Here is a 25019-nt window from a genome sequence, read left to right as displayed (position 1 = left end):
CAAGTGGCAAGTAATATTCACGCCACACAAGTACCAGGCAATGACCATCTCCAACAAGAGAGAATCTGACCATCGCCCCTTGATGTTCAATGGCATTACCATCACTGAATTCCCCACTATCAACATCCTGGGGGTTACCGTTGACCAGGAACAGAACTGGACCAGCCATATATATATATATATATATATACTGTGGCTACAAGAACAGGTCAGAGGCTAGGAAGCGTGTGACGAGTAACTCACCTCCTGATTCTCCAAAGCCTGTCCACCATCTATAAGGTACAAGTCAGGAGTGTGATGGAATACTCCCCACTTGCCTGGAAGAGTGTAGCTCCCATTCAGGAAGCTTGACAACGTCCAGGACAGAGCAGCCTGCTTGATTGGCACCACATCCACAAACATTCACTCCCTCCATCACCGGCGCACAATAGCAATAGTGTGTACCATCTACAAGGTGCACTGCAGGAATTCACCAAGGCTCCTTCAAAATCACCTTCCAAACCCATGACCACTACCACCTAGAAGGACAAGGATAAAAGCAGCAGATAGATAGGTACAACACCACCTGAAAATTCCCCTCCAAGTCACTCATGATCCTGATTTGGAAATATATCATCGTTTCTTCACTGTTGCTGGGTCAAAATCCTGGAACTCCCTTCCTAACAACACTGTTGGTGTATCTACACCACATGGGCTGCAGCTGTTCAAGAAGGCAGCTCGCCACCACCTTCTCAAGGGCAACTAGGGTTGGGCAATAAAAGCTGCCAGTGAAGCCCACATCCCGTGAATTAATACAAAAACTGTTAGACAAATTAGCCGCTGGTGGGAGCTAACAGAAGGGAGACGAATGGCCACGAAATCTTATATTAAGTGATGAATGTTCCAGGAAACATTCACCTCTAACACACCAGACTGCTGAATTTCTTATGCTATAAATGTTAATAGTTACTTTTAGCTAGACAGATACCAATAGTGCATTGCGCATTTTACATCTTAAAAAAAATAATTTCCTTCCACTGTCAGAGAACATGATTTCAATTAAGGAAACAAGGTATAAGACGGCGCCCCTGCTCTGCCTTTACAATTTTAGCAGCGCATACCATTACGCCATCATCAATCCAAATGAAATAATTATTTGAGATAACATTCCAGTTGAATGCCAGAACGAAAAAAATGCACTGCCTGAGAATGTGGTGGGGGCAGATGCTATCGTGGATTTCAAAAGAATATTGAATAATTAATTTAAAAAAGACCTCGCAGGTCTACGGGGAAAGGTATAGGTAGTGGGACTGGCCGAATCTTAAACAGCCAACTTGGACACTGCGGGCCGAAAGGCCTCCAACTGTGTTGTAACCATTCTATGTGGCCAATTAAATGCTAATGCATGTCAAATTTATCAAAAAATGGCTACGTTCAACATTAGCAATTAAAATAATTCAGGGTACAATTCTCGAGCAATTTTGCTCCTTTAACTTGCGTGGAACGGAGTTCAATATTGCAATTCTACATATTGTGCAGAGAACTCCGAAATAACACTGTTCCAAATATACAAACCATCGGGACATGTGATTAAAATTAACAATTGTCTCAAACCACGTTTAAAGCAGTTCCTCAGTTTAACCAGCTTTTATATGTACAAAGTAAAAAAAGCAGAAACAGAGATTATTAAAAGACAACTGAGCACATATTCGTTATAACCATTGAAATATTTAAATTAATAGATACGAAATATAAAATGTTTACAATTAAACAAGAAACCAACTGTGCTCGACACCTGCACTTTATTCTGTCATGAATAACATGTCGAACACCAGTGGGTGTTAACTGTGTTATTCTACCTACATTTAAGGAGATGGCAAGAGCTTAACTTCCAACGGGAATATTTGCGATTTGCCAGCTGCTGAGAGTGGGCCATTTAAAGCAGTCAAAACCCAAACAGTCCTCAATAAAATAATTACTTTCTGAACACAGCAATACACAGAAGCACAGCGCGCCGCCATTTTGAGGCAACCAACAGGCTGTGCGCGTTGCATGCCGGTGTTTGTAGTTCCTCCCGCCTCGCCCTTCCTGTTTTTCAGTCGGATTGCAGAGCTCGCGGGAACTACAACGCTGCTGAATGCGCGCGCACCCCTCCACCCCCACTATCACTCTGCTCTCCTTTAACCTTGCCTCCGCGGTACATAGACTACATCTCCCGACAACCATCGCTTGCGCTCTCCTTTTTAACGGAGTCTGGCGGCCCGAGCACCAGGCACAGCTGGCGCGGTGCACCCTGGAGGTCGTAGTCCTCCTTCCTCGACCTTCCCCCTGTCTCCGAACGTCCGGTAGTGGGGCGACGGACTCCAACTCCCAACCCACCTTGCGTCTGGTAGGCAGCCATGGCGGCAGGCTGTTTTGCGGAATTGCAGGACCCCCCCTCTGGCGGGTAATTGCTCGGCCGCTCGGTTTTCATTGTCTGTGAGGGAAGAGAGAGAGACAGAGAGAAAAAAAAGAAAAAAATTTGAAAAGAAATTAAAATTCGATTCGTTTTTTTTTCCGAAAAAATCTATAAATTTAACCAAAAAAAGAGAACGGGAGCCGATGGAGAGAAACGAACCGAACTCCTGCCAAAACCCCCGGCCCTTTGAGAGAAAAAAAGCAGGCGAGAGACGGTGATGAGGAGATTAAAATCTCACCTCCCCCCTCACAGGCTGGCAGGATTGTTATAGGAGAGCGGCGGAAAAAAAAAACACGCTCCCCGGTGTAACGAGCGGCACCGAGCTCTGGCTTTGCCGTGCGAGTAACCGGGGCTTCGATCTCTCGGCGAAGCCTTTTCCTCCCCAAAGCTCCGCTTTAATTCCCGTCGTGGCCAGCGATGGCTCGGGCTCCGGCGCCCGACTCTCCGGAGATGAGGAAGAAGAGACTGTAGAGACTATATATATATATATATATATATATATAATAATCCTATAAAATAAGGATTGATTTATCCCGAGAGTTCTCTCTCTGATTTTTTTTTGTTGTTTTTTATTTATTTGGGGAGTATTTTTTTTTCTGTGTGAGAGAGAGAGGGATTATTATGGCTAAAACTCCGAGTAAAAGCGGCGGTTTGAGGACTGGCAGGAGTTTCCTGGATGAGCTGCGGCACTTTCACAGGAGTAAAGGGTAAAAAATATAATCAGCAGAAAATAAATACAACTTTTAATCAGCGGCGGGAGGGGGGTTGGACATGAATTAACCGTTTAACAATAAGACGAGGGGAGGGATGAGGTATGTGGTGGTTTTATTCAGCGGCCTTCATAGGCTTTCTCTTGTCACTCGGTAGCGGAACAGCCACCAAAGGCGACAGGGAATGAGGATCATTTTTATTGTGAAGGATGAAATATGTTCACTTAAAAAACTTTTTATATAAATAGCGAGGGGAGTTGCGCAGCAGAGAGGCTTGAGTATTAGCTGCAGTTTCTCGTCTTCTTTCACCACCATGTGCCAGCAGTAATTATTGGCAAGGAAGTATTTTTCTTCAATTTTCGTTTCCACTCTTTTTGAGACAAATACTTGGAATTGCAATTTTTACATTCTATTGCCCAATTGCTGTAATTATCTGCCAGGTTTAAAAGGGGAGAGAGAGGGTTTCTCCATCGCTGTGTGTGGGAAGGAAGTAGAACTTTAAACATTCTTTATCATTTTTATTTCCATTAAAAAAATCTTTTTACTTTTTTCACTTTAAATTTAAGAGCTGGTAAACAACTCAACTTTTTGGGTGACTGGATTTGACACCAGCATTTGACTCGTTTTGAAACTACATCATTCAGTATTTACAACAAAAAATTATATCCCCATGTTTATAACTCATTTTCTGCCCCAAATTTGAGTGGAATTTGCGTTTGTGTTTTAAAGTGCTAGTTCCCTTCTTAATAATTACTTAAAATTACCTTTAAAAATGTGTGTAGCTGAGACTTATTTTTAATATTTTTAGGACATCCTTTAGAAAGATCCCAATAATCGGAGGGAGAGAGTTGGATTTGAGTGCTTTATACAGCAGAGTCACCTCACTCGGGGGATTCGCCAAGGTAATATATTTATGCAATAATAAAAATACTAGATAATGATGCCTTTTATAAATTAAAGGCTATATTTGATGCCCCACCAGTTGAAATGTATCCCGTTTCTTAAAAGTTCTGCGTTCGTTTTCTTTACTGCTGGCACTGACTTTTATTTGTTTTTTTTGGAAAAAAATATTAGTTGGTGTGACTTTTAGTTTTTTTTTAAAAATCGCTTCCATTGTTGACAGAAACTGGAGTCAGCAGCAGTCTCGGACAGCCCTGTGGCTGGAGAAGGAAACTCGCATTTACCTAAATTTTCAGCTTACCAAACTTGTAGATTCCCCAATAATTAGTATTTTTGTATACGGTTATTGAAATGTATGGAAAATAAACCTTAATTTTTGAATAGTTATTTTAAAGACTGATTTCCAATTTGGTTTCTATGAACTGGACGTAATCCGGCTACAATATATATTTTTCAAAAATAAAAAATGTTAAACATTACCTTAAAAGTAGCAGCTGTACCTTTTTGGAAGATTTTTCACATTTTTATTCGAAAGATTATCCGTTTTTGCGAAATTGACAGGCTTGTGCGAGCCCTTAAGGCCTGCCCCGTCTCCCAGTAAAGAGTGAGGGAGCGAGTGAATGAAACTGAAAATTAGCGACTGTGTAACATCAATAATGTGAGCGAGACGTAGGGCAGTGCAGTGAGGATCTTTGAGAGTCTGTAATCCAACCGTCTGTTGCAGTTAAATTGCTCTTAAAGGATATAGATCGCGGGTATTTGTTTAACAAAATTGGTTTGATAGGCTTCATGCCCAGCTAGGCCTTTTGGAGGCCTCAATCAACATACATTGAAATAAGAATCAGCAAAAGGCATTTCGGACTGTTGAAGAGAATTTTCTTCGCATTTTAGAATTTGATTAACAATTTTTAAAGGCTGTATATTAAATATTTAGATCCTTAAAAATTGCATAGCAAAGTGTTGGTCATATATTCGGAAGAAAAAATTCAGTTGTTAAAATAAGCAGAAGGGCCCCCTGATACATTTTCCTTCCCCAACCAAGTACCTGGCATAGAAATATCATAACATTAATATATTTGGCACTGAAATTATCATAGAACAGCATAATCCCCTCCCTAAATCCTTGCATCAAATTTGGTTTTGGGGAAAGAGGGGAATTTTGATTTTTTTTTAAAAGTAAGCTGAGATGAAACTGGGAAATTTAGCATTCACTTGAACAAACTAAAATCTCTTCAGCTTGTAATTTTTCTTGCAATAGTTGTAGTGATTTCTGCACTTTGTACAGTACAGGAAACTATAGCATAACTTCCATGGATGAGGTGATTTTATTTCCTGGAATGGAGGAGAAAAATTTGTTGTGGTATGGAATAGAAAGTTCATGAAAGGTTGTAAGGCTGAAAGAGATTAGAGATATGGAGGGATTTGAATACAAAGTTAATCATTTTAAATTTGAGATATTGTTGAATTAGGAGTTCATGTGGCAAGCACAAGAGTGATGAATGAGCGCAATTTGATACGTCTCAGAATATGGGTAGTAGAAATTTGGATGAGCTTGAGTTTATGGAGGATTGAAGATGGTATGCTGGCTAGGAGAGCATTCAGATGGTTGAGTCTAGAGATCATGAACAACAACTTGCAAGAGGAAAGAGAGGTAGCTGATTTTAGGGAGGGAATTCCGGAGCTTGGCAGTTTAAGACAAGGGCAGCAAATAAAAGTATGGGTGAAGGTTTTAGCAGCAGATGGACTGAGGTAGAGGAGACTGATAACATTACAAGGCAGACAGGTTTTGTGATTGAAAGAATGTGGGGTCGGAAACTGAACTTGGTTATGTAGGATGCCAAAATTGCAAACAATTTAGTTCAGCCTGAGACCATTGCCAAGGATAGAATCTGGGGCGAAAAAGTGGAATCTGTAGAGGTCCAAAGTCAATGGCTTTCATCTTTCTGATATGTAATTGGAGGAAATTTCAGCTCATCCAGGTAGGATGACAGCATAAGAAGGTGGTAGGGTGTAGAGGTAGAGCTTGGTGTCGTCATCCTGACATTGTCTTGGGGAAATATCCCTGAGGTGCGTGTTGTAGGCCTAGGCTAGATCCTTGGGAGACTTCAGAGGTAACGATGCCAAAAGCATTAACCATATCATTGCAGCTACACACAGTGCAACTAACTTATTCAGATTGAAGGAAAAAAAGGCCCTCTATGTTCCCAAGTACTGTATTGTAAGGAAGTCATATTTAACTTTTGTTTTTAGTGAGTGTATAATGTGTTAATTTAGTTGGGCGTATATGACTTAATGCAGTATTCAAAGAAAATTTTTGATTATTGCTGAAAAAAGAGACATATCCAAGCTTTTCATCTTGCACTCATTTGGACACTTGCAGGAATACCAATGTAAGGGGGAAAACAATTTATACTGTATGTGAGGAGAGTGCTGATTGGTTGGCACTCTGTTCGCTTATAGTATAAATTGTTGTTTTTTCCCCTTATTTTGATATTTTTGCGAGTGTCCTGATGAGTTCAAAATGAAAAGCTTAGACGTCTCTTCGTTTCAGCAACAATCGAGTTCTGCACTACCAAATGAAAATTCTTGATCTTGTTTGTGCTATTTTTATAGGCAAGGCCATTGTTTAATAACTGGAATACGATTTGAAGGCATGAATTTGTGTTGCCATCTGGAGCTTTCTATTAGGCAATGAACTAGGTTGATCAATGAGCCACCCCAATGTATACTACTTGTGTATTTTCTGGAAGCTTTTTTCTGCGAGAAATTCTTTCCTTTATCCTATGGTGCCTCTTTTGGCTATTTTTGATGCATTCATCATTTTAATCTGCTGCATGTCAGATACATAAATGAAAAATGTGAGATTGATACAACATTTTGTGGTGAGAATACAGAATTGGTGGAAGTTCATATTTTTATTGATATGAGGGTAGGAAGGGCAAGGGGCCACAACTGGGTAGAAGGACTGTGTTAACTATATTACAGTGGGGCCCTGTTGGGTTGGCTATCGTTGACTTGTTTTGCAATTTAAGAGGGAAAAAATACCCTTCCTTGGGCAGTTTTCCAAATGCCTTTGTTCACATTCCCAGTTTAAATTTCTGATTGCACATAGCAAACCTCCAAGCTCACACTTGCAACTTCTGTACTTTTGGGAACATTTGAAAATATGATTCTCCCTTCCTTTAATTTCCTGAACATGCTGACTGGCTCTCCGTTGCGGTTCCTTGGGCATTTGCAGCCCTTAGTTAATTTGTCCGAGCAGCTATACATGAGCCTGGGTTGGGACTGTATGAGGAATGGAACTGTATCTAAATCTGCTCACACTTGATGTCTGCAAAGTCATACTTCCCAACTGATATAATTGTGCAGTAATCAGGTGTGGTACATTGGATTTTTGTTCGCTATTCTATCAAGGGCCATTGTGACCCACTGTTGTGTCCTCACTATTGTCCAAGCTGATATCAGCTAAATTAGCACAAAATGTGAGTGTGATCTGTAATGCTCACTATTCTCCCAGGCAATGAATTTACCAGTCAAGCCTTTGGGCAAGACAAGCCTTTGAGATTTATTTACCTGTTGTTTTGAGGAGGTAATATTCCGGGTAGATCATTCAAAGCCCTTTGGTGTTGTGTACTTAAACTTCCAAAAAGCCTTTGACACGGTTCTGCACCATAGGCTACTAGAGATTCAAGCGACTTCTTATCCTGAGTGATTTTAACTTCCATCTCAACTCAACAGGCTCTTTGTTCTCTGAGTTCACAGCCCTCCTATCCTCCCTTAATCTCTCCATGGCTACCCTTTTGACCTTTATTATCTCATATGGCTTTGCTACTGCCATTGTGCCAATCACAGATAAGGCCATCTTCGAGTTTTGTTCTTGTATCAATTTCTACTGGCATTCTGCTTCCGGGGGGGCCCCACCCAACCTTCCCCAAATCTATAACAAATACAGAAAACGCTGGAAAAACACTGCAGGTTTGATAGCATCTGTGGAGAGAGAAATAGAGTTAATGTTTCAAGTTTGTATGACCCTTTTTCGGAGCTAAAGAAGGGTCATAGAGAATCGAAACGTTAACTCTGTTTTTCTCTCCACAGATGCTGTCAGATATGCTGAGTTTTTCCAGCGTTTTCTATTTTTGTTTCAGATTTCTAGCATCTGCAGTATTTTACTTTTACATCCCAAATCTATTTCTGTCCCTCCCCTCCTCCAACCAAAAGTAACTAGCCTGCAAGAAATTACAAGTGCACTTCAGATCGGTAGCTGCAGAAATAAATCTTATCAGTCATACCGTCATCTCCACATTTGATGCCCTTGTCCTCATTAAAAACATTACTGTCTCTCTCACCCTGGCCCCTTAAGTCCAAGAAATAGAGACTTAAATATATAGGACAGACAACTGTTTAGCCAGTCATTGCAGAATTTGACTATACCACATAAATCATGATTGGATCCTTTACCAAAACTGCTCACTATTCTAGAAGCTTTCTGGAATGCAAAGATAATCCTGGCTTCTCCGCCACAAATGGCCACCTTAAACCCCTGTCTGCTGCTTTCTGCACCGATATTGCCAAGAAGTGCAAGGAGCTCGTGGACTTTTTTGTCACTTAAGATCGAGGCCAGCTCTTCAGCCATTTCCCTCCCTTCTCTGAGCTCACCAGACCAAACGTTCTCTAAGGCTCTCGTCACCATATCTCTAAACCCAAGTTTCTCTAGTTTCTCTCCTATCTCCCACTGAGCTCATCTTGTTCATAAGTTCCACCTCCTGCCCCCTCTGCTCTATACCCACTAAAATGCTGACTACCCATCTTCTCCTCTTGATCCCCATGTCAGCAGATATTGTTAATGGTTCTCTCTTCAGGAGCTGCTCTTCTATCCTTCAAATCTGCTGTCATCACCCCTCTCTCAAAAATGACAATCCTTGACCTTTCTGTTCTTGTAAACTACAACCCTCACCTCTAACTTCCCATTCATTTCCAAAGTCCTAAACAAGCTGCTGCATTCCATATTTGTGCCCACCTTTCTAGAAACTCCAAGTTTGAACCTTGCCGGTTGGGTTTCTGCCACTGAACTGAAATAGCTCTTATCAAAGTCACAAATGACAATCCATTGTGACTGATCATGATAAGCTGTTCCCCTCCTTGTTGACTTGTCTTTAACTTTAGTGTACTTGACCAAATCATTCTCCAGTGTCTGTCCTCCATGGTCCAGCTGAGAGGGATTGCATTCTTATCTATCCAGTCATCGTCAGAGGCTTGCGTGCAATGTCTTCTGCTCCTGTTCCCCAATCGTTACCTCTGGAGACCCCAAAGACCCATTCTTTGCCCTCCACTTTATTTCTTATTTATAACCTGTCCTTCAGCAACATCATCCAGTAACGCAATGTCGGGTTTCACATGTATGCTGGTGACACCCAACTATCTCATCACTACCTCTCTTGAGCTTTCCACTGTTTCTAATTTGTTAGCATTCGTGTCCGATGTTCTGTATCAGAGTGGAAATTTCTTCCAATGATGTATTGAGAAGACAAAAGCCATTGCCCTGGCCTCCTCCCACTGACTCCATCTCTCCTCTTGACAACTGTCTGAGACTGAACCAGACCAGTTGCAACTTTGTTATCATGTTTGACCCTAAGATGAGGTTCTGACGACATATCTGCATCATCAATGCAACTGCCTACTTCCATAAGATTGCCCAACTCCACACCGCCTCAGTGCCCCTGCTGAAACCCTTATCCATGTCTTCATTATCTGTAACTTTGACTATTCCAACACTCCTGGCTGGCCTCCCATCTTTCACCCAATGCAAACTTGAGCTTATCCAAAACTCTGCTGTTCATATGCTTGGTATATAACAAGCTCTGTTCACTCATTGCCCCTATGCTTGCTCTCTTAAATTGGCTCATGATCTGGCAACCCACTCACTTACTTTTCCAGAACCACTTCATCCAATTCAGGGTCGCAGGGAGTCGAAGCCTATCCTGACAGACAATGGGCGCTAGGTGGTATACAACCAGGACGGATGCCAGCCCATTACAGGGCTCACCCACACACTGGGGGGCAATTTATAGTAGCCAATCCACCTAACCAGCACATCTTTGGACGGTGAGAGGAAACTGGAGCAGCCAGAGGAAACCCATGCAGACACTGGGAGAATGTGTAAACACCACACAAACACACACATAGGGTCAGGATCAAACCTGGGTCCCTGGAGCTGTGGGGCAGCAGCACTAACCACTGCACCACCATCCTGCCCTGATTTGGCAACCCCTCAATTTTAAAATTCTCATTCTTATTTTCACATTGTTTCTTTGCTTCACCCCTTTCTACCTCTGTAACCTTCTCCAGCTTTTAAAACCCTCTCAGATCTCAGTGCTCTGCCCTCTTGCACATCACCGATTTTAATGATTCCGTTAGCAGTCTTACTTTCAGCTGCCTAGGCCCGTCCCTTAACCTTCTGACTCTTTACCCCTCTACTTGTTCTAAGATTCTTAAAATATACTTCTTGACCAAACTTTTGGTCATTTATCCTGATAATTCTTTATGTGGCTTAGTGTCAGATTTTGTTTGATAATGCTCCTGTGAAGCACTTGGGGATGTTTAACTATGTTCAAGCAGCTATATAAAATGCAAGTTGTTGTTGATGAGAAATTGACAGTGTTGAAAGCGGTGACAGAAGAGTTTTACCAGCATGAGGGAAGTCCTGAGCGGGGTAACCCAGGAATTGACATTGTTGTTCCTATTTTTAATTCACATCAATGACTTAGATTCAGAAACTAAAAATTAGTCACATGTGATGATGCCAAACTAGGAGAAACAGCTCAAGAAATATAAATGATTTGGGCAAAATGTGTAAGTGGACAGAACAACGGCAGGTGACAATTAATATGGATAAGTATAAAATACAGTACAGAGGGAAAATATAGAACAATGCTGCAACTACTTAGAATGATATAAAATCTAGAGTTCCAGGTAGACTTGATGCTTCTCTGTAGTGACTGGACAGGTTTTGCAATCAAAAAATCAAGTAAAAGGATACAATAAATATTCAAAGCAGTCAAGCTGAAGCCACACAGTACCCTGCTCAAATCAAACCTTGAATTCTGTGTCGAGTCTGGTCATTAACCACTGGTGAAGGTGTCAAGTACCCATAAGGTTGTTGTTGAATGTTAGATGTGTGAGAAAAGATTGGAGAAACTGGAGCTTTTGAGCATTAGAAGAAAGTGAGTCAATACGGCTCCGTATCAGATATTTATGGTAGTAAACAATAGGGGAGAGTTAGATTTGGAATATTATCTCGAGATAAATTATGATAGCTGAGCAATATAGCTCCAGTTCAAACTAGTTAAAGGCATATTTAGAATTGATGTCAGCAAGTTAATCTTTACAGAAACAATTATAACATCTGAAATAAACTTCCAGGTGCAGAAGTGGAGGCACAACCCTGGAATTATTAAAGAAAGAGTTTGGTACTGCATTGGGGTGGGACTATACAATTTTCCTGGATAGATGACCACATTGGATTAAATGACCTTTCTCAAATAACTTGAGCTTGCAAAGGTATACCTCAGGTCAGAATTATAGAAGGTGCAGAGATATGTGAAAGAGCAGTTTTGAGATGGATAGCATGCTATAAGTAAGGTAAACACAAAGTATTACTTCCAGGTTAAGGCAAAAAAGTATGGCAAAACAAAGATATGCATTCAACTTAATGATAAGTAAATTAAAATGGATATCAGAAGAAACTTGTTTATTCAAAGAGTAAACGTTTGAAATCTGAGGAGGCAAAAACATTGGGGACACTGAAATCCAGCAGGATTGGTTGGAGTTTCTGAAAGGTGGAGTTTCAGTGGGCAAGTTGGCTATTTATTATCTTTGACTTGCCTTTATGTAGTTGTTAGCAATTTCTTATGGGACTTCTCACAATAAGTCAGAGAGTACATCCTTTATACAACAGTAACATACCATGTATGATGTATTCTAAAATGTCTGTCTATACCGTAGCACATCCCTGTAAAGTTTCAGTGTGTCATTGTGTTCTAGCTTTCTGGATCAATTAGAGGCTAATTGTTGTCGGTTAGAATCTCGAGTCAGTTAGAGGTCAGACTGGCTTTAATACTTTTTAAATGTTTTCTGAAAGTTAGGTATTTTCCATTTGTGCATTGCAAATCTTTTCTGGGTACTTTTACTTTTGCCATGACATAAATTTACAAGTGATACTACAAGTGTAACAAACTCATCTTGTATACTGGCAAACTATGGTCAGTAAAAACAGAAGGGAGTTGATAAGAGGTAGTAAAAGACATTGGGAAGCATATGAAGCATGGGGCTACAGTAGAGTTAATTTGCATGTGTCTTTGTTGTTTAGGGTTTGGCGATGCTGGTGTTGGACCTATTAATTTTATAAGGACAGGTGGCAGGAGGTGTGGAGCAAGCAGCTTCTTTGTTAAAGAAAGGCAATTGCAATGGAGACCAAGTGGGAATTTGGGAAGCATTGCACATCTTTGCCGTCTCTTCATAGAATCATAGAAAATTTACAAGACAGAAGGAGGTCATCCAGCCCATCGTGTCCATGCGAGTCGATGACCCAACCTAATACCACCTTCCTGCACTTGGTTTGTAGCCCTGCAGTTACAGCTTTCCAGGTAGACACACAAGTATGTTTTAAATGTGGTGAGAATTTCTGCCTCCACCACCTTTCAGGCAGCAAGTCCCAGGTCCATACTATTTTCGGTGTAAAAAAGTTTCTTCATCTCCCCTCTAATCCTTCTACAGATTTCTTTGAATTTATGCCCTTGGTTTTTGACCCCTCTGTTAAGGGAAATATATATTCTACTTAGTCCCTTCATAATTTTATGCACTTTGGTTAAGTCACTCCTCAGCGCCTCTGTTCCAAGGAAAACAAGCCCTATTCAATCTTTCCTCAAAGCTAACATTTTAGTCTTGTCAATATCCTCATAAATTTCCTTGGCATCCTCTCCAGTGCAATCACATCTTTCCTGTAATGTGGTGACCAGACTGTATCTGGTACACAAGCTATGGTCTAACTAGTTGTATACAGTTCTGGCATAACCTCTGTGCTGTTATATTTTATCCCCCTGTTAATAAAGGAAAGCATACCATATGCTGCCTTAATCTACTTAGCAACCTAACCTAACTTTAAGGATCTGTGGACATGCACTCCTAAGATTCCTCTTATCCTCCATACATCTCTGTATCCTCTCATTTATTGTTTGTTCCCTTGTCTTGTTGCACCTTCCAAAATGCATTACCTCACACTTCTCTGGATTGAAGTTCATTTTCACCTTTTATGCCCAACTGATTAAACTATCTTTATCTTCCTGCAGTCAAAAGCTTTCCACCTCACTCAACCACACTGTCAACTTTTGTATCATCTACAAACTTCTTTATCATGCTACCTGTATTTGAATCTAAATTATTAACATAAGCTACAAAAAGCAAGGGACCAAGCACTGAGCCGTAAAGAGCCCCCATTGGTAACAGCCTTCCTGTTGTAAAAATGTCTTGTCAACCATTACCCTTTGCTTCCTGCCTCTAAGTTAATTGTGGACCCAATTTGTCACTCACCCTTGGATTCCAAGGGCTTTTACTTTTTTGACTGTCTCTCTCCTGCCAGCACTATATGGCCATACATGATGGCGGCCGATACCTCGCTGCACAATGTGCACTGGCCCACACGAGCAGAAATCCAGTGAGGTCACTCCTGCAGCCTGGAATTCAGAGTGGCAGGAGGAGGAGAGACAATATACAATTAACACTCACAGCAACCTTAATCCACTTACATTACTGGGTTGGTGAGACAGTTCAGAAACACTGACCAAAATTTCTGTCCTGTCTGCAAATCCTTCCCTTATAAACACCTGTAAAAGAAGTTTCCAAAATCAATCACTGTCGGTCCAGGATAGAAATTCAAATGAGACAAACATTTTTCTTGGTTTGAGTTTGCTGTGTGTTAGTCCTCCTCTCCTAACTGCTCTGTAAAAGGAGTTTCCAAAGTCTATCATTGCAGGATAGATATTCACAGCATTCTCCTCCTGCTGACTGGGGCAGTGATGACTGTGTATGTGCCCTCCTGCACATTGTCCCTATAAAGATGGCAGCCATTAACCTGGGCCTACTGTCAACATACAACTGCGCATCCACCGCTCTGAAGAAGAGCCATATGGACTTGAAACATTAACCCTGTTTCTATCTCCTCAGATGCTGCTAGACCTGCTGAGTGTTTCCAACATTTTCTGTTTTTATTTCAGATTTCCAGCATCAGCAGTATTTTGCTTTCATATTTATGCGCATACATGGTTTTGGCAGCAAACGTAGTCTTTGTGACTAGCTTGCCCTTGTGAGACCCTGTCAGTGGCGTTGCAGAAATCCCTGTGGACCACATCCACCGCATTGCCCTCATCAACCTTACTTGTCACCTCCTCAAAATTCAATCACGTTAGTCAAACAAGATCTTCCATAGCAAAAAAAAATAGGAGCAGGAGTAAGCCATTCGGCCCTTTGAGCCTGCTCCGCCATTCATTATGATCATGGCTGATCATCCAAATCAATAGCCTGCTCTTGCTTTCTCCCCATATCCTTTGATCCCTTTCGCCCCAAGAGCTATATCTAGCTCCTTCTTGAAAACACACAATGTTTTGGCCTCAACTACTTTCTGTGGTAGCGAATTCCACAGGCTCACCACTTTCTGGGTAAAGAAATTCTCCTCATCTCAGTCCTAAATGGTCTGCCCCGTACCCTCAGACTGTGACCCCTGGTTCTGGACTCCCCCACCATCAGGAACATCCTTCCTGCATCTACCCTGTCTAGTCCTGTTAGAATTTTATAGGTTTCTATGAGACCCCCCCCCCCCCTGAACTCCAGCGAATATAATCCTAACCGACTCAATCTCTCCTCATGTATCAGCCCCGCCATCCCAGGAATCAGTCTGGTAAACCTTCGCTGCACTCCATCTATAGCAAGAACATCTTTCCTCAGTTAAGGAGACCAAAACTGCACACAATATTCCAGGTGTGGTCTCATCAATGCCCTGTATAATTGCAGCAAGACCTCCCTGCTCCTGTACTCTAATCCTCTCGTTATGAAGGTTAACATACGATTTGCCTTCTTTACCGCCTGCTGCACCTGCAGGCTTACCTTCAGCGACTGGTGTACGAGAACACCCAGGTCTCGTTGCACATTCCCCCCTCTCAATTTATAGCCATTCAGATAATAATCCGCCTTCCTGTTTTTGCTACCAAAGTGGATAACCTCACATTGATCCACATTATACCGCATCTGCCATGCATTTTCCCACTCCCTCAGCTTGCCCAAATTACCCTGAAGCATCTCTGCATCTGCCTCACAGCTCACCCTCCCACCCAGCTTTGCGTCATCTGCAAATTTGGAGATATTACATTTAGTTCCCTCATCTAAATCATTAATATATATTGTGAATAGCCATTAACAAATTCATGCCGACTCTCCTTGATTAATCTATGCCTTTCTAAATGATATATGTTCTAAATATGTTCAGTAGAATTGATTCCAATAATTTGCCCACAACTAAAGTTAAATGAATTGCCTTTATTTATTTGCATTATCCCTTCCTCTTTAAACTCCGATACGTTAATGGTCTTCTGATCTGCTGATCCGATTGTTGTAATGAAGGAGGCTTGAAATATGAGCCCCCATAATTCCCTTCCTTGCTTCATTTAAAGAACCTGGGATATATTTCACCCAGGCTTAGCGACTTTTTGACTTTCTAAGATGCCAAACCCTTCCCCTCATACAAAGTTTAGCTCATTTAATATTTCACACAATATTTCCTTAACTGTGACGCCATCATTAGCTTCCTCTTTTGTGAAGACAACCGCAAAGTATTCATTAAGAGCTTTACCCATGTTCTCTGCCTCCACATGTATGTTACATTTTTGGTCCCTGAAAGGTCCTTAATTATCCTCTTGCTCTTTTGGATTTTCCTTGAATTCACTTCCCAGTATTTTTTCATGCCCCTCTTTGCTTTCCTTATTTCCCTTCTAATTTCATCCCTGTACTTTCTGTATTATTCTAGGCTTTCTGCAGTGTTCAGCTCTGTGTCTGGCACAAGCTACCCATTTTTGCCTCATTATACAGGGGGCTCTAGATTAGCATGTGTTTAGCTTTGGCTTATTTTGAATGAATTAATAGCAATATTCTTAGTGATTTTTAGGGGTTTTAGGTTATTTTTCTGAAGTAAAAATCAGCTAGAGTTTATGGATTTTGAAGATCATGACAGTAATTATGTAATAATTGCGCACAATTGAAGGGAAAACATTGTTGGAACAAAATAAGAAAATTGACAAATGACATTGGGGAGCATATGAAACTTATGCTGAAATGGAGTTTGAACGTGTTGATGGATCGTGTTACCTTGTAGTATTAGGCAGCAAGGAGCATAGGAAAAAAAAGTGGAGACATCGGGGGTCAGTGGAAAATAGAGGGGAACTTGGCCTCGGGGTGGAAAGGAACTTTAGTAAGATTTTGGTTTTGTGTGCAATCGATGTTCAGGGCTTAAGTCAAGGCCAAAATTGTGTTACTTTTGAGAATTTTCTTTTTCCTCAAATTTCTGCCCAAACTCATTCCCTGAATGTAAAATCTTCCATGAGCCAGACAATGGAATGGTTTTGAGCATAATACTTCTTTGCTTTTAAAAAATATTCAAGTAGTCGTTTGGTAGTACAGAACTTGAGTATTGCTGAAAAAAGACATTTTGTCGAAGCTTTTCACCTTGCACTCATCAACAAATGACTTTCACTTAATTTGATTAGCTGAAACAGGCGCAATGTGTGTATGTGTTCTTTCTGTCCACTAAGAACAGGGCCCTATGTATTAATATATGCTGCTCCCAGTAAATGCAAATGCACCACACTGCAAGTCCGACTGACAATCTTAAATTGGTTGTCAGTGTAATTTTTAGTGCGCTGAGGATTATTTAACAAATATTGTCCAATCATGGAATAACATTTAATGTTGGATACTGTGCTTTGAGTTTTGAGCAATGCTAAAAAATATTCCTTGATGCATTTGATTGGTAACTTGATGCAAAATGATTAATTTGGCTGAAAATGGCTTTATCACAAATAAGCATTTTTAATCGGAGTGTCTAGTCGGACTGGTGAGTAATCTGACTTTAAATAACTAAAAATAACTTAAGGAAAATAGAACTGTTTGCTAGTTATATTAGTATACTGGAGACAGTTTCATAGTAATTTTTAAAAATTCAAAAGCTTAATAACATTTGTATTAGTGTCCTTGCGTTCAAAAGAAACAGCATAGTTTTAAGAACCTCCTCGAGCGCCTGCAAATGAGTGCAGACAGTGGAAATTTGCAATGACACTTTATTTGATCTGTGGGCATGTCCAGTTTGGTGAGTCAAGCAAGCTTCCAGTGTAATGTTTTTTAAACTAGTGCAAAAGACAGCATTAACTTGATTTACATTGGATGTAATTTGCACTTGGAATTGTGCAATTCTTTTGTGCTGATCTGGACAATTTTGGGAAAATTGTCCTCCAAGAAACAATGCAGATGAGCAGAAACTCCAAGCCTCTGACTGAGCAACTTGGTAGTGGGGAGTACAGAAATGACAGGAACCTAAGTTTATCAAAGTTGGTACTAAATGAAAAATCAAATGAACCTTGTGTTGACCTTAGTTGAAACTTTGAAAGAGATTAAAGACAGAGGTCAGAGTGGGAATGAGGGAGAAATCAACTGACAACTCACGAGTTTAGGAGCCCCCATCTAGGCAGAATGAAGGTATTAAGTTAATCTGTGTCAGTCTTCTCAATGTAAGGAGAGATTTTAAATGCTGGAAATAATGGAATGTGATGTAGCATATGTAGAGACTAGTGGGATAGGAATTGAGGACAGGATCAACCTTAACCATTGTCATGGGAGAGATGACTTGGAAAATTGCAGACATAATCTATGGCCCTGTCATCGGTGAGGTTGAAGAAAATGTATATTTCAGAAGCTATGGTATGGAAATTGATATTGCCATAATAGATAAAAATGAAGTGGGGAAAGTGATGGAATTTTTTATAGCCAGTAAGGTGGGAAGAAGCATATTCCAAATAGCTTGGAATCTTTGGCATTTTGGTATCTTTAAAAAGCCATTGCCAATTGTTTGACCCAGAAAAGGAAGAGTCAATAATAGATCAGGTAATGGCGAGGGATGGGTAGAAATCGGAAATGCAGTCATCGAAGTTCTGATTATCATAGTGAAAGAAATGAATGGTGCTAACATTGATCAGTGTAATGGGGAGGCTGAAGTAAGATTGTGACAACGTTCCACATGACTTGTATAGTGACACCTCTCTTATGTCCATGGATTTCCTCCACATTAAAGGAACTGTTCAAATATAGGAGGGTCATGCAACAGATTAGCCTGATTGGACCACTCATTGAGTAACAGGTGGAGGACCTGGTGAGCGAATGGAAGTGTAGAAGTCTATACTTTTCATGGTGAAACAAAGATTTGGAGGCCATGAAAGTCTAACTGATGGAGCAATGGAAGCTCACAAAAATGGAAAGGTAGAGACTGGACAAGATGTAGGAGAAGGAGAATGGAGACTAGTAAGTGACTTGTTCAGTGTGACAGGAGCAAGCTAAAACAATACATCTGCTGGGGCAGTCTTGTTTGGGTATTTTGGGAATTGTGCAGAAATGGGCTATACAGATTTTGAGAACTGAGATTTAGAGTGGAGAAGATTTTCAGAAGAAGTGGGATCATTGATGGTCAGGGAAGTAATAGTTTGGCATTGGTAGTGGAGTCATAGTCTGGAAGGAGTTGGTTAGCGAGTGTCCTCAGGCAGTTGGACCTTTATATCATAAAACAGTGATAGCCTTCTCAGCAGGGTTAGAACTGGGTTAGGAATGGAGAACTACGAATTCGAGAAAAATAGATCAGTGGGTGAAGGGAGTGGAGAAGCTCAGATGGTTCAAAATTCAGCAGCGGGCAGAGTCCAAGTCAACAGAAATGTTTGAATGATTAAGGGCCTGATTTACAAAGATGTGTCTTGCTTAAAAAGAAAGCACTGGTTGTAAGCAGCAGGAATAAAGTTCAGCATCATGTCAAGTTTGGCATTTGTTAATGTGAGGTTTCAAGGATGAAGTTAAGGTCCTTTATTGAGGACAGATTGTTCGGTTCAGAAAGGGAATGTCAGAGGGATTAGCTTTTTTTTAAAAGACTGGCGAATGAGCGCCTGGATTGGAGTAAGAAGGAGAAATGTGATTTGAAGAAATTGCACCAGGCAACCAAGTAATTTGAGTGGTTTTCTGATGTTTGTTGTTGGTGATAGTTTTCTTAATAAGTCAATGAAATTGAATTTTGATTGTATCTAGTTGGTTGGATATATTTTTTTGTCTTAAAGACATGGATATGTGTTAAATGCAAGACTTTTAATTGTATGTGCATACGCATGGTTGACTAAAGTTCTTTCCTGACACAGCTTGCTGGTTTTGCAATTCCCTAATATGCATTTAACCACAATCACTCCCAACACATGGCAGAAAATAAGGGAGAAAAGAAAGAACTTGCATTTTTATAGCAACTTTCAAAATCTCAGAATATTCCAAACTCCTCAGCCTTTATCTTTAAAGTGTAGTTACTGTTATGAAGGCACCACACAGCAGCTAAGTTGTGCATAAACAGCAAATGAGAGAAATAATCAAATAATCTGTTTTCATGGTGTTGGCTGAAGTATAATTGTAGACTGAAGGATAAATGTTAACCAGGTCACTGGAAAAAAACTCCCCGACTCATCTTCAAATAGTGACATAGGATAGTTTTACAAACTGTCAAAACAGGTAAAGTGTTTTTTTTTTTAAGTCTAGTTCAAAAAATGGCACTGTGGGCAATGCAGCTCAACTAAACTGGTCCTCTAGATTATGTGCTGAAGTCCTGAAGTGAGGTGCTGGAACTCAGACCATTTTGACACTGGTGAGTGTGTGTTTGTGTTTCTTGTGTGATAAATTGCTAATAGTAATACTGCTTGGAGGTCAGAAGTTAAGAAAAAGTGATGTCATCCTAATATACTCGTTAATTTTGAAACTGGTAATGACACACCATTCGTATCACGAGGCAATCTTTTCTCTTTCCCACTCGCGCCCCCCCACCCCCCACACACCTCCATCAAAGTGACACAATCTGTAATTTAAAAAAAGCAAAATTGCTCTGTTAGAAGAGTCCAAGGCTTATTGTGGGATGAGAAAATTGACCGTGCCATGACTTCCCACATGGCATCCTTGAGTATTGCGGCCTATCTCGGTGGTGTGAAAGGACTTGGATTTTTGTAGTGCTTCTGTGATCATGTCAAAACATTTTAAAGCCAGTGAAGTACTCTTGAAGCGTAACTGTTGTTGTAAACTAGGGAACATGGCAGTCAATTTGTACATAGCGAGTTCCTGCAAACACCATGTGATGATGACCAGATAATTTATTTTTGCGATGTTGATTGAAAGATAAATATTGCTCAGGGCACTGGGGATAACTCCCCTGCTCTTCTTTGAAATAGTGCCTTGGATCTTTATGTCCACCTGAAAAAACAAATAGCACCTTGATTTAACCCCTCATCTGAATGACAGCACATTCCACAGTGCAACACTATTGCAGTACTGCGTTAGAGTATCAGCCTTTTTTTGTGTGCTCAAGTCCTGGGGAGGTGCTTTAACCCAGAAACTTCTGACTCGGGTGATATGTGACCAATCAAGCCATAGCTGACATCCCAATTAAGCATGATTTTCCTCTTGCTTGCTATCTCGCGTGCAAACTCTCTGTCAGGTGTCCTTGGGTAGTAATGAAGATTGGACCTCTAGTTTTTTTTTTACCCTCCTATCCCATGGACTGAGGCTAGTTGCATCACCACCACAGCTGACAGCTGGCTCAGGGCAGACAGGGACTGATACAATCTTGAACTGAAGCCCAATACTTAAAGTTTGTGGTAAGAGCTAATTTGGCCGACCATTGTTCTGCAATAACTATTGTCCTAAATTAATAAGTGAATAAAATCAGTTTTCCTGATTGCTCATTTTATAAAGTGAGATGGTCACACTGCAGGTAAAGACTGAACAGGCAGAAAGGGGATGGGTGACCACCAGGCAGAGTAGAGGAAGGCAGGAAGTGCAGAAATCCCCTGTGGCCATCCCCATCTCTACCAAATATACGTTTTGAATACTGTTGGGGAAGACGACTTCTCGGGGGAAAGCAGCAGGAGTCAAGTCCATGGCACCACGGGTGGCTCTGCTGCACTAGAGGGAGGAAGAAGAATGGCAGGGCTATAGTGATAGGGGATTCAATAGTAAGAGGAGCAGACAGACATTTCTGTGGCTGCAAAAAGAGACCCCAGGAAGCTATGTTGCCTCCCTGATGCCAGGGTCAGAGATGTCTCAGAGGGGCTGCAGGGCATTCTGAAGGGGGAGGGCAAACAGCTAGCGGCTGTGTTATATATTGGTACCAGCAACATAGGTTAAAAAAAGGCATGAGCTCCAAGCTGAATATAGGGAGTTAGGACATAAGTTTAAAAAGTAGGACTTCGAAGGAAATAATCTCAGGATTACTACCAGTGCCACTTGCTGGCAAGAGTAGAAATAACAGGTCATATCGGATGACTACGTGGCTGAAGAAATGGTGTAGAGGGGAAGGATTCAGATTCCTGGGTCATTGGGACCAGCTCTGGGGAAGGTGGGACCAGTATAAACAGGATGGGTTGCATCTGGGCAGGACTGGGACCAATGTCTGGGGTGGGGGTTGCTAGTGTTGCCAGGGAGGGGTTAAACTAGAATGGCAGGGGCATTGGAACCTGAGCAGGGACATAGAGGAGGGGGAAACAAGGATAGAAATGTAAGACAGAGAAGTAAGAAGCAAAAGTGGAAGGCAGAAAGAACAAGGGTGGAAAACAAATAGGGTCATAGTGCAAAATAAAGCTAAGATGACTGACAAGCTTAAAAAGACAAGTCTAAAGGCATTGTATCTTAATGCATGGAGCATTCACAATAAGGCAGATGAATTAACAGCAGAAATATATATAAACGGTTATGATATTGTTGCAGTTACAGAGACATGGCTGCAGGGTGGCCAAGGATGGGAACTGAACATCCAGGGGTATTCAATATTTAGGAAGGACAGACAAATAGGGAAAGGGGGTAGGGTGGCACTGTTAGTAAAGGAGGAAATCAATGCAATAGTGAGGAAGGACATTGGCTCAGAAAATCATGATGTGGAATCTGTTTGGGTGGAGATAAGAAACACCAAGGGGCAGAAAACATTGGTGGGAGTTGTCTTTGGGCCCCCAAGCAGTAATGACGATGTAAGGGAAGGCATTAAACAGCAAATTAGAGATGCAGGCAATAAGGGTGCAACTGTAATCATGGGTGACTTTAATCTACAAATAGAATGGGCAAACCAAACTAGCAATAATAATGTGGAGGAGGATTTCCTGGAATGTGTACTTTATGGTTTCTTTAGACCAACATGTTGAGAAACCAACTAGAGAGCAGGCTATCCTAATCTGGGTATTGTGCAATGAGAAAGGATTAATTAACAATCCTGTTGTGTGGGGTCTCTTGGGGCCGTTAAAATTATAGAATTGTTCATTAGGGTGGAGAGTAAAGAAGTTGAATCTGAAACTAGAGTCCTGAATCTAAAAAAAAGGAACTACGAGGGTATGAGGCACGAGTTGGCAATGATGAATTGGGGAACCTTGCTCAAAGGGTTGACAGTGGTTAGGCGATGGCTAATATTTAAGGAACGTATGCACGAATTACAACAATTATTCATTCCAGTCTGGTGCAAAAATAAAACAGGAAAGGTGACTCAACCATGAATTATAAAAGAAATTAGGGATAGTGTTAGATCCAAAGAGGAGACATATAAAATTGCCAGAAAAAGCAGCAAGCCTGAGGATTGGGAGAAGCTTAGAATTCAGCAAAAGTGGACGAAAACATTGATCTAGAAGGGGAAAATGGAGTATGAGAGTAAACTTGCAGGAACATAAAAACTGACTGTAGAAGTTTAGCAAAGACAAATATAGGTCCCTTACAGCCAGAAACGGGGAAATTGTGATGGGGAACAAAGAAATGGGAGAAGGATTAAACTCATATTTTGGTTCTGCCTTCACAAACGATTGGCCAGGTGGTTAACAGTGAGGCTGAGTGTCTTGGGCTACAGGAAGATATAGATGGGATGGTCAAATGGGCAGATAAGTGGCAGAATGAATTTAACCCTGAAAAGTGTGAGATGATGCACTTTGGAAGGAGTAATCTGACAAGGAAGTATTCAATGAATAGCATGACACTAGGAAGTTCTGAGGAACAAAGGGACCTTGGCATGTGTGTCCATGGATCTCTGAAGGCGGAGGGGCATGTTATGGGGTGGTGAAAAAGGCATATGGGACACTTGCCATTATCAATCGAGGCATAGATGACAAAAGTAGGGAGGTCATGTTGGAGTTGTATAGAACCTTAGTGAGGCCACAGCTGGAGTACAGTGTGCAGTTCTGGCTGCCACATTATAGGAAGGATGTGATTGCACTGGAGGGGGTGCAGAGGAGATTCACCAGGATGTTGCCTGGGATTAAACATTTATGTTACGAAGAGAGGTTGGATAGACTTGGGTTGTTTTTGTTGTAGCAGAGAAGACTGAGGGGTGACCTGATTGAGGTGTACAAGACTATGAGGGGAATGGACAGGGTGGATAGGGAGCAGCTATTCCTCTTAGTTGAAGGGTCAGTCACAAGGTGACACAAGTTCAAGGTGAGGGGCAGGAAGATTTGGGGGGATGTGAGGAAAAGCTTTTTTACCCAAAGGGTGGTGACAGTCTGGAATGCACTGCCTGGGAGGGTGGTGGAGGCTGGTTGCCTCACATCCTTTAAAAAGTACCTGGATGAGCACTTGGTATGTCATAACATTCAAGGCTATGGGCCAAGTGCTGGTAAATGGGATTAGGACGGTAGGTCAGGTGTTTCTCACATATTGGTGCAGACTCGATGGGCTGAAGGGCCTCTTCTGCACTCTGTGATTCTGTGAAAAGAGGGCACAAATAATTTCCCATAAGTGTTAGGGAACCAAGGGCCTAATCAGAGGTGGGAATTGAAGAAAGTCCGTATTAGTAAAAAAAAAATGGTGCTAGAGAAATTAATGGGCTTAAAGGCAGAAAAATCCCCAGGGCCTGATAATCTACATTTCAGAGTACTAAAGGAAATGGCCCTGGAAATATTGGATGCATTGGTGGCCATCTTCCAAAATTCTATACACCCTGAAGCAGTTCCTACAGATTAGAGGGTGGCAAATGTAACCCCACTTTTTTTTTAAAAAAACAAGGGAGAGAAAAAACAGAATTACAGACCAGTTAGCCTAACATCAGTAGTTGGGAAAATGCTCGAGTCTGTTATATGTAAAAAAAAAAGTGGTAATTGAACACTTGTAAAGCATTAATGGGATTAGACAAAGTCAGCATGGGTTTATGAAAGGGAACTCATGCTTTACTAATCTACTGGAGTTTTTTGAGGATGTAACTAGTAGAATAGATAAGGGAGAACTGGTGGATGTGGTGTATTTGGACTTCATGAAGGCTTTTGATAAGGTCCCACATAAGAGGCTAGTAAGCAAAATTAAAGCACATGGGATTGGGGGTAATATACAGGTGTGGATTGAGAATTGGTGGACAGACTGGAAACAGAGTGGGAATAAATGGGTCTTTTTCTGGTTGTCAGGCAGTGACTAGTGGTGTCCTGCAGGGATCAGTGTTTGGACCCCAGCTATTCACAATATGTATGAATGACTTGGATGAGGAAACCAAATGCAACATTTCTAAGTTTGCTGACGACACAAAACTGGGTGGTGTTTTGAGGAGGATGCGAGGAGGCTTCAGGGCGATTTAGACAAGTGTGTGTGGGCAAACACATGGCCGATGCAGTATAATGTGGGTAAATATCAAGTTT

General features: G+C 41.2%; 1 protein-coding gene across 2 annotated transcripts in view; it reads left to right on the top strand.

Annotated features, from left to right (window-relative positions):
- The first annotated feature begins 2418 nt into the window (after positions 1-2418).
- LOC121281934 (AT-rich interactive domain-containing protein 2-like) overlaps positions 2419-25019 on the top strand; it is a 298430-nt gene continuing 275829 nt past the window's right edge. For both annotated transcript variants that reach the window (XM_041195162.1, XM_041195161.1), the window contains exons 1-2: positions 2419-3144; positions 3956-4049. In XM_041195162.1, the coding sequence (XP_041051096.1) occupies positions 3059-3144; positions 3956-4049 (180 nt within the window). In that variant the 5' untranslated portion in view covers positions 2419-3058. The remainder of the gene's footprint in view (positions 3145-3955; positions 4050-25019) is intronic.

The sequence above is a fragment of the Carcharodon carcharias genome, chromosome 9 (assembly GCF_017639515.1).
Source record: "Carcharodon carcharias isolate sCarCar2 chromosome 9, sCarCar2.pri, whole genome shotgun sequence".
NCBI lineage: Eukaryota > Metazoa > Chordata > Chondrichthyes > Lamniformes > Lamnidae > Carcharodon > Carcharodon carcharias.
This window is presented reverse-complemented; position numbering and strand designations above follow the sequence as displayed.